This window comes from Penaeus monodon, chromosome 3 (assembly GCF_015228065.2).
Source record: "Penaeus monodon isolate SGIC_2016 chromosome 3, NSTDA_Pmon_1, whole genome shotgun sequence".
NCBI lineage: Eukaryota > Metazoa > Arthropoda > Malacostraca > Decapoda > Penaeidae > Penaeus > Penaeus monodon.
Window position 1 is genome coordinate 1,078,701 of NC_051388.1, and position 10,000 is coordinate 1,088,700.

General features: G+C 41.9%; 1 protein-coding gene across 1 annotated transcript in view; it reads right to left on the bottom strand.

The window, feature by feature from the left end:
* The window catches only part of LOC119589941 (CRISP/Allergen/PR-1-like), a gene marked incomplete at its 3' end in the record, with an annotated part of 21,510 nt that overhangs the window by 9,195 nt on the left and 2,315 nt on the right, over positions 1 to 10,000 (bottom strand). The window contains exons 2-3 of the mRNA XM_037938615.1: positions 6,295 to 6,351; positions 5,760 to 5,884 (exon numbers count right to left, since the gene is read on the bottom strand). Coding sequence (XP_037794543.1) covers positions 5,760 to 5,884; positions 6,295 to 6,351 — 182 coding nt within the window. The remainder of the gene's footprint in view (positions 1 to 5,759; positions 5,885 to 6,294; positions 6,352 to 10,000) is intronic.

Genomic DNA, 10,000 nt, shown 5'->3' on the forward strand with positions numbered 1-10,000 from the left:
TTTTATTGTTATTGTTATTGTTATTGTTATTGTTATTGTTATTGTTATTGTTATTGTCATTGTCATTGTTATAGTTATTGCTATTGTCATTGTTATTGTCATTATCATTATCATTATGGTTATTATTATCAATACTAAAGTTATTATTATTGATCACTATACGACAATTATTATCATTATCATCATTAATATTATTATCACTACTTTTTCTTTATTATCATTATCATCATTAATATTATTATTAATACTTTTTTATCATCATTATCACGACTGTCATTATCATCATCATTATTACAATTATCATTATCATTATCATAACTATTATCATGATTACATTATCATTATCATAACTATTATCGAAATTACTATTACTATGATCATCACTGCCATCATCATCAACAATATTATTAATAATTATCCTTACTATATTTACCATCATTATTACCAGTACTATTATCCTTCACTATCATTTCCATCATTATCATCCTCATCATCACCATTCTCACCACATTCACCACCATCATTACATACTTTTTTTCTCAATAACGAGCATCAAAACTTTTGACTCCAACTTGTTAACTTTTCGATAAAGAGGACAGAACCCTAGTTTCCTCCAGACCTTATTTTTTTCAGTAATGTCACCCCAAGCTCGTGTATTTATTTATTTTTTTTTTGCGGCACCTTTTCTCTTTTCTTTAAGTCCCCCTTGTGACGCCGTTTCCCCTTTTTCTATGAGTCCCTTTCCTCTTTTTCCTCCACTTCTTAATTCTCTCTTACTTTTTGTTCGACTTTCTCTTGTTTCTCCTTCTTTTCCCTCCTTCTTCTTCACTTTCTCCTTTTCTTCTTCTTCTCTTCTTCTTCTTCCCTCTCCTCCTCCTTCTCCTTCCCTCATCCTCCTCACCCTCATCTTCCTCCTTTTCCCGTCCCTCCCCCTCTCCTCTTCCTCTCCCCATCCAGTCTACTTCCCCTTCGCCCTTCCCTCCTAGTCCTCCTCCTCCTCCTCCTCCTCCTCCTCTTCCTTAGCCTTCCACCCCCTCCCCCTCCACCTCCAACTCCACCTCCACCTCCTCCTCCTCTTCTTCCTTAGCCTTCCACCCTCCTCCTCCTCCTCCACCTCCTCCTCCTCTTCTTCCTTAGCCTTCCACCTCCTCCACCTCCACCTCCTCCACCTCCACCTCCTCCACCTCCTCCTCCTCCTCCCTCCCCCCTTCCCCTCTTCTTCTCTCTAAACTGTAAACTCGTGAGTCCGGCTGAATAGTAAGGCCTCCTCGCCGACCCGTCTGTTCTCTCCTCCTTCTCTTCATCCTTCTTTTTCGTCCTCTTGCTAATCCCTCTTCCTCTTCCTCCTCCTCCTCCTCCTCCTCTTTTTATTCTTCTTTATCATCTTCTTTCTCCTTCTTCTTCTTCTTCAACTCCTTCTTTCTCTTACTTCTTCGCCTCCTTCTTTCTCCTACTTCTTCACTTCCCTCTTCCGTCTCTTCACTTCCTTCTTTCTCCTTTTCTTCTCCTTCCTTCTTCTTTCCATTTTCTTCTCCTTCTCTGAATGGATGGAACATACCATCATCAACCCCACGGTAAGTATAAGATGGCGTGCTGTGTCCGTAGATTTTATTATATTTTGGAATCTCGTGGCACGACGGGGGACTACAGAAAGAGAAGGAAAATAAAGGAGAGATAGAGGGGAAAAATGAATAGAGGGTGAGAGGAAGAGGAGGAGGAGGAAGAGGAGGAGGCGGAGAAGGGGGAGATGGAGGAGGAGGAAAAAGGAGGAAGAAAGGAAGAGGAGGGAGAAAAGAAGGAGGTGGGGGGAGGAGAAGGAGGGAAAGGAGGAGGAGGATAAGGACCAGAAGAAGAAGGAGGAGGAGAAAGTGAAATGAAAGGATGAGTGAGAGGAAGTGAGGAAATAAGAAGAAAAGGAGAGGAATAAAAGACTGAGAAGAGGAAATAATAAGGAGCAGAAGGAGGAGAAGGAATAAGAGGAGGAGGGGAAGGAGAAGAAAGAGCAGAAGGGGGAGGATGAGAAGGAAGAAGAAGAGGAAGAAAGAGAAGAAGAAGAAGAAGACGATGATGATGAGGGGGACGAGAGGGGAGGACGAGAACGAGAAACGAAGGGAGAAAGGAAGTACAAGGAGAAGAAAAGAGAAAAAAAAATAAGAAAAGGCGGAAGAACCTGAACGGCGTCGAGGGAAACGGATGAGAAAATATTTCCATGGAAAATGAAGATATTCATGATTATATAAACCCAACCATAACCACCCCCTCCCTCTCTCTCTCTCCACCCTCTCCTTCTCCCTCCCTCCCCACCCCTTCCCTCTCCCTCTCTCCCTACCCCCTCCCCCTCCCCCTCTCCCTCCCCCTCCCTCTTCCTCCCCCCTCCCTCTCCCTCTCCACCTCCCTCCCCCCCCCATTCAGCTCTTCATCTCGAACCCAAATCTTTTAACTTCGTCTACAACCTTTAAGTCTTCGCTTTCTTGCATAATAAATACATCTTCAAAATACAAGTCTTTTATTCCCCCTTCCTTTTTTTCTCTCTCTTTGTGAAATAGGACCTCGCAGCACTTCAGTATCCAAAAACAAATGAAAAAAAAAGAGAAAAAAAAATAAATAATTAACGATAGACAACTCCCTCGCCCGTTTTCTTTCCCCAAACACAAATAAAAGAAAACGGGAGAGAGAGAAAAAAAGAGCACATACTATATCATTAAGGGAATGAAATATGCATACCATCTTAAGGCGGATAAGTCGTTTCGCTTTTGTTCTTAGGAAGACGTATATATAAGACCCGGGAATACGGAGGTGTGTTTCTGACAGGGTGTTGCACGTTGCGAGAGATGTTGCAAAGCGTTTTAACAACCGGTTGAGCCTGTGCATAAGAGAGAGATGAAAATGCCCGCGTGTTTTTACTGAATGATCTTTATTAAATCAATCTTGATTGGCGATTTCGAACTTTCCTTTTTCGGAGTACGGAAGCTTCTAAAGTTTTTTTTTTTTTTCGCGTGTATGCTATTTGATTTCGCCTTTTAAGCATCAAAGATAGAACATAAAAGCTTTTGAATTGGTAATTTAGATATCTAATGGGGTTTAAAAGTTTATTTGTCCCAACTTTTTTCTCAGCATTAATTGGTATCTAGTAAGATTTAGAGAGAAAATATGTATATTAGGAAATATAGACATACCATAAAAAATAAATAAATAAAATATTATGCGCATTCCGACAGTCATCTAACTCGACCGAAAAAACGAAGGAAAGAAATAAGAGGGAAAGAACAGGGAAGGAAATGTAAAAGAGGGAAAAAAAAGTAAAAAAAAAAAAGGGAGGAAATAACAAATAAAAAAGCGTAAGAGAGGTAAGGAGGAAAAAGGGGAAGTGAGGGAGGAAGAGAGGGAAAAGGAAAGTGTAAGAGAGAGAGGGAATGATGGAAGGAGGAAGAGTAAGGAAGGAAAGATAAGGGAAAAGGGAAGAAGAATGCATAGGGAGGGAAGAGAGGAAGGAAGAACGAGAAGGAAGGGAAGGAAACGAGACTAAAGAAGGAATAGAAGGAAGCGAGACTAAAGAAGGAATGGAGGATACGAAGGAGAGGGAAGAAGAAAAGGAGGGAGGATGGGAGTAAGCGAAGGAGGGAGGAAGAAGCTTAAAAATTGAGAATTAGAAGAAGGGAAATAAAGAAAAAAAAAGCAGAGGTGGAGGACCAAAGTGAAAGAGAGAGACGGGAAGAGAGAGAGACAAAGAAGAAAAACGAAGATGAAATAAATACAGAAAGACAAACAGACACACAGACAGATAGACAGACAGACAGACAGAGCCCTTTGCGAAATAACAATAGAACAAGCGAATGACAGAGAAAGAAAAGCGAAGAAAGTGAGAGAGCGCGAGCTTATCTACCCCCCCCTCCCAGCCCCTATCCGCCCATCATCCACCCACCCACCCCCTCCATCCACCCATCCACCCACCCCCTCCACCCATCACACCCACCCACACCCGTACATCCCCCCCCCTCTACACACCCACCCACCCCCTCCATCCCACCCACCCCCACCCCCACCCGTACATCAGCCCATCCCGAGCACCTCGATCCTCCGATGAATAATAAACACGCCCACAAGAGCATTCGCCGCTCGCGTCAGTCTCCCCCGGCACAGCACGAAGATCGACATGAAAAAAGATCGCTGTCGAATATACGGCCGCCCTCTGGTCCGTGGCGGCTGAGCGCCTCTGCCGTGGGCGTGGGAATGGGACGGGCGTGTTGCTGTCGCTCATGGTGGAAGGGTTTGGGGGGGGGAGGGGGTAGGGGTGGAGGGAGATAAGGGTGGAAGTGAGAGGAGGTTCCTTCGTTTCTGTCTGTCTCTCTCTCTCTTTCTCTATTTCAACTTCGGTCTTCCTCTCTCTCTCTCTCTATCTATCTGTCTATCTATCTATCTATCTATATCTCTCTCTTCTCTCTCTCTCTCTCTCTCTCTCTCCCTCTCTCCCCTCTCCAATTCTCTCTCTCTCTCTTCTCTCTCTCTCTCTTCCCTCTCCCCTCTCTCTCTCTCTCTCTCTCTCTCTCTTTTCTTCTTCTTCATTTCTCTCTCTCTCTCTCCCCTCTCTTTCTTTCTCTTTCTTTTTTTCTCTCTTTCTCTTCTCTCTCTTTATCTCCCCTTTTATTCTTCTCTTCTCTTTCTCCTTTCCCCCTTCTCTCCCTCTCGCTTCTCTCTCTCTCTCTCTCTTTGTGTCCTCTTCTCTTCTATCTATTTTCTTCTCCTCTCTCTCTCTCTCTCTCTTTCTCTTTCCCCTCTCTTTTCATCTTCCTTCTCTATCTTCTTTACTCTTCCCCTTTTCTTCTCTATCTCTTCTCTCCTCCCCTCTCCTCCTTTCCTCTCTCTCTCTCTCCTCTCTCTCTCTCTCTCTCTCTCTCCTTCTTTCAATCATTCTCTCTCTTTGAGTCTCTCTCTTTTATTCATTCTCTTTCCCTTTCTCACTTTCCCCCTTTCTCTCGCTCTCGCTCCTCTCGCTTTCACTCTATCTCTCTCTATCTTCTATCATCTACTCTATCATCTATCTACTTCTATCATGCTCTCTCTCCTCTCTCTCTCTCTCTCTCTCTCTCTCTCTTTCTCTCTTTTCGTCTTCTCACTTTCTCTCTCTCTTCTTCTCTCTCTCTCTCTCTTTCTCTCGTCTGTCTCTCTTTCTCTCTCTCTCGTCTCTTCTCTCTCTCTCTCTTCTCTTCTCCTCTCTCTCTCTCTCTCTCTCTCTCTCTCTCTCTCTCTCTCTCCTTTTACAAGGCATTGCAACTTTAAGTTAGTAGCTTTTGGACACAATCATTACCGAATGTTAGTAAAATGCTTATTAAAAAGAGTTTATAATGTAACTCATCAGAGGATTACCTGTTTGTATTGCAATTAGTGTTGTGTATCAGAGAAAAACCCGAGCGCATCAGTTATCAAGTCTTAGAAGAAGAAAAAAATTATATTATATATATATATATATATATATATATATATATATATATATATATATTATATATATAGTAGTATGATTTTATATCTGTGTGGTGTGTTGTGGTGGTGTGTGTGTGTGTGTGTGTGTGTGTGTGTGTGTGTGTGTGTGTGTGTGTGTGTGTGTGTGTGTGTGTGTGTGTGTGTGTGGAGATGTGGTGGTGTACACTCACCCACACACACACACTGTGTGTTTACGTCTGTATTTTATCTATGTACGCATACTCTCATATCTCCATCTATCTCTCTTCCTCTATTTCTCTATCTCTCTGCTTCTCTCTTACCTTGACGCAAGCCGGCCCTGTTTTGTCAACAGAATAGCGGCACAAAGCGTGGTTCGGCGAGAAACTGCAGTATTCCGTTGCAAAACCTGTTTCATTCTTGTATATATTGCCGCTCTCGGTCCTACCTGTGGATGGCATGTTTCTTTATATTTTTCCTTTCTCTTTTTCTTGTCTTTTTATTATTATTAATTCATTTACTTATCTTGTTTGTCTGTTTTTTAAGTGTGTCTGTGGGTGGGTATGGGGGTGCATTTATTGCGTTTGTGTGGGTTTGTTTGTGTCTGTTTGTGTGTGGGTTTGTGTTTGCGTGTGTGTGTGTGTGTGTGTGTGTGTGTGTGTGTGTGTGTGTGTGTGTGTGTGTGTGTGTGTGTGTGTGTGTGTGTGTGTGTGTGTGTGTGTGTGTGTGTGTGTGTGTGTGTTGTGTGTGTGTGTGTGTGTGTGTGTGTGTGTGTGTGTGTGTGTGTGTGTGTGTGTGTGTGTTTTGTATCTATAATAATACACACAACACATAATAACAGTAATATATGCAGCTTACCTGGATCAGTACTAGGCAGGAAACAGGTGCTGGAAATAATCTCGGGACCAGAAACACCTTGAGAAATAAAACCAAAATTAAATCACGATAAAGGCAGAAAGAAAAATGTTATACATCGTACCGCTGGCATGCCACTTCCCCGAATGTTAAAGATTAAAAAAAAATCCCATATTTGAACGACATGAAAACAAAATAATTATTACGGGCATTAATGAAAAAATGCAAACAAGCTCACTGAGGGCATAAAGATATTCTAAAATATTCCAGAATACATTAAAATGTCACTGGGAAAAGCGAAGTTTAATGTGTTGATGACGCTTTTGATGCTCCGTGTTGGGTGAGTGATCCTGAATGTAAAAAAAAAAAAAAAAAAAAAAAACGGTCTGCGAGCCTAAAAATATGACGTCGGGAATAAACTTTTTTTTTCTCTTCATGACAAAAAAGGGTTGGTATTTACTTGGCGTTTTATAAAGATACACACGTGAATATGCTGCGAGCAATGTTTTCAAAATGTATGCCGCTGCAAGTTGTACATGCTTGGATATCTAATGTGTTTTTATGTGTACCTGTATTCTGTTTTGTGTGGGTGATAGTTTGGGCATATTCCCGTCTCTCTCTTACTCCTTCTTTCGTTTCTGTCCTTCCCTCCCTCTCTCCCTCTTTCTCTTCTTCCTTCCTGTTTTACTCCTTCGCCTCACCTCTTTTCCTTCTTTTCTTTCTCCCTTCCCTCCATCATCCATTTCCAGCTTTTCATTCTCTCCCCCCCATCTCCCTTTCCTTCTCTGTCTCTTCTCTCCCTTTCTCAGCTCGCTCAGCCTCCCTCTCTTCCTCTATTCTTCTCTCTCCTCCTTCTTGCTTCTTTCTTTCTCCTCTCTCCTCCATCCTTTCCTCCTCTTCTTCCTTCATTCCTCCCTTCTTCCTTCCTCCTCCTCCCTCCCGCCTCACAATTTCCTCCCCCCCCCCCCGCATCCATTCACCCCTCCCCCCCTCACCCTCCACATCTCCCTCCTCACTCTTTTCTCCCTTCTCATTCCTCATACCTCCCCCCCCCCCTGTATCCTTTCATTCCCCTCACCCCCCCCCACACACACACACATCCCCCCACCCTCCCGGACACACACTCGATGCTGGAAGTGAATATTTCTTTTTTGATCTACACACGCAATGCACTCATAATTATGGGCACTTATAAACTCACATGCTTTGTAGTTTGTGTTATGGCACTTGTGTATGGTTATGCAGTTTTACACTTAGAATTCTGACACTTATAAACTCACATGCTGTTTGGTTTGTATTTTGGCACTTGTATATACTTATGTGCTTGTACACTTAGAATTCTGATACTTCTAAACTCACACGTTCTAAAGTTTGAGTTACAGCACTTGTATAAACTTATATGCTTGTACGCTGTCTACTTAGAATTTTATAGTTTGTGATATGGCACTTATATATACTTATATGTTTGTACACTTAAAATGATTTATATTCTTATGTGCTTGTTCACTTTCTACTATGAATTCTGATACTTATAAACTAACACGTTCTTTAACTTGAGTTACGCACTTGTATATACTTATATGCTTGTACACTTAAAACTCACACGTTCTATATAGTTAGTGTTACGGTACTTATATATACTTATGTTCTTTTACACTTAGAATTTATATTTACTCTTATGCGCTTGTACACTTTCTACTCAAAATTCTGGCACTTATAAACTCACACGTTCGATATACTTTGAGTTACGGACACTTACATATACTGAGTACTCCAGCACTTAAGTTTTAAAATCTGGTTCTCGTATACTTCTGCACTTAACCAGCTCATACTAACAATTCTGACAATTATATAGCTTTGGCCCTTCACACATAATAATAAAAGCTCAAACACATATTTAACCTTTATTTAAAATATGTATCTATATATTTTGAATTGGGCTCTGGCGCTTACATAATCTGGCAACTTTTTACATATGCATTTTTTTAATGTAAATCTGACACTTATATACCAACACACGTATACGATTTCTACTTAGAATTATAAGTATCGAATTAACCTTATTGAGTAAAAATTTAATCCAATAACTGATAAAAATAATTTCTGTGAATATAAAATCAGAGTAGGATTTTATTCCATTTCGTGATATTTATTTTAATGAGAAATATATTGGAAGCCAGATACATCATTATATAATATGAAATCATATGGATATACATATTTTTGTGTAAATACATGTGGGTGTATAAATGCGTGTGTGTGTGTGTGTGTGTGTGTGTGTGTGTGTGTGTGTGTGTGTGTGTGTGTGTGTGTGTGTGTGTGTGTGTGTGTGTGTGTGTGTGTGTGTGTGTGTGTGTGTGTGTGTGCGTGTATGTGTGTGTGTGTTTCTTCATATGTATGTGCGTGAGTGTTTGTGTTCATGTGTGTTTATGCGCATTTTAAAAGGGGGAAGGGGAAGGAAGACGAGAGGAGGGAAGGGGGGAGGAAGGAAGGAGGGGAAAGAAAGGGAGAATGAGGAGGAGAAGGTGAGAGGAGATGAGAAGAGGGGGAAGGACGGAGAAGGAGGGGAAGGACGGAGAAGGAGGGGAGGGGGAGAGGAGAGGGGGAGGGAAGAGAATCAAGTCCTATCATATATTCCGTCACACTGGAAACGTTTTTTTGTTTGTTTGCGTTTTTTCCTCTCCTTCCAGCCAAGAATTGAATATATTTCTTTCCACTTGCTATTTTTCCTCCTAAAAAAATGTTGGCCTGTTGTGAGCAAGCGAAAGGGAAAAATGCCAAAACGACGATGAAGCGAATAAAAAATTCGGGAAATTCTTCCAAAGAGAAAGAGAAACGAGAGAAAGAGGGAATGGCAGACGGGGATAAAGAGAGATATAGAGAGGGGATAGAGAAAAATGAAGAGGGAGAGGAAAGAGGGAGGGGGAGGAAAGAGAGAAAAAGAGAGAGGGAAAGGAAAGAGAGAGGGGGAGGAAAGAGAGAGAAAGAGAGAAGCGGAGGAAAGAAAGAGAAAGAGAGAGGGAAAGGAAAGAGAGAGAAAAAGAGAGAAAGAGAAAGCGGAAGGAAAGAAAGATAAAGAGAGAGGGAGATAAAGAGAGACAAGGAAGGAGAAAGAGGGGATAGATAGAGAGACAGGGAGAGTGAGAGAAAGGGAAGAGAAAGAGAAAAGAGAAGGGGAATGGAATAAGAAAGTGAGTGTGAAATGGGTATAGAGAGAGAAAGGGAGAGAAAGAGAAAAGAACGGGGTATGGAAAGAGAAAGGAAGAGGGAGAGAAAGAAAGAGAAAGAGAGGGAGATAGCCAGAGAAAAAGAGAGGAAGAGAGAGAAAAAAAGAAAGACGACAGAACGAAACAAAGACAGAAAGAAAGAGAGAGAGCAAAGCGAAAGAGAAACCCAGACAGGCAGACAGACAGACAGAGAGACAGACAAACAGACAGACACACACACACACACACACACACACAGGCAGACAGAAACACACACACACACACACACACACACACACACACACACACACACACACACACACACACACACACACACAGGCAGACAGGTAGACAGCAGACACACAGACAGACACACAGACAGGCACACAGACAGACAGGCAGACACACAGACAGACAGACAACACACACACACACAGTATTCCGTGTCTTTTGCATGTTCCTTGAAGGAGAATTTTCCCGTTGGTTATCGGTCTCTGTTCCTC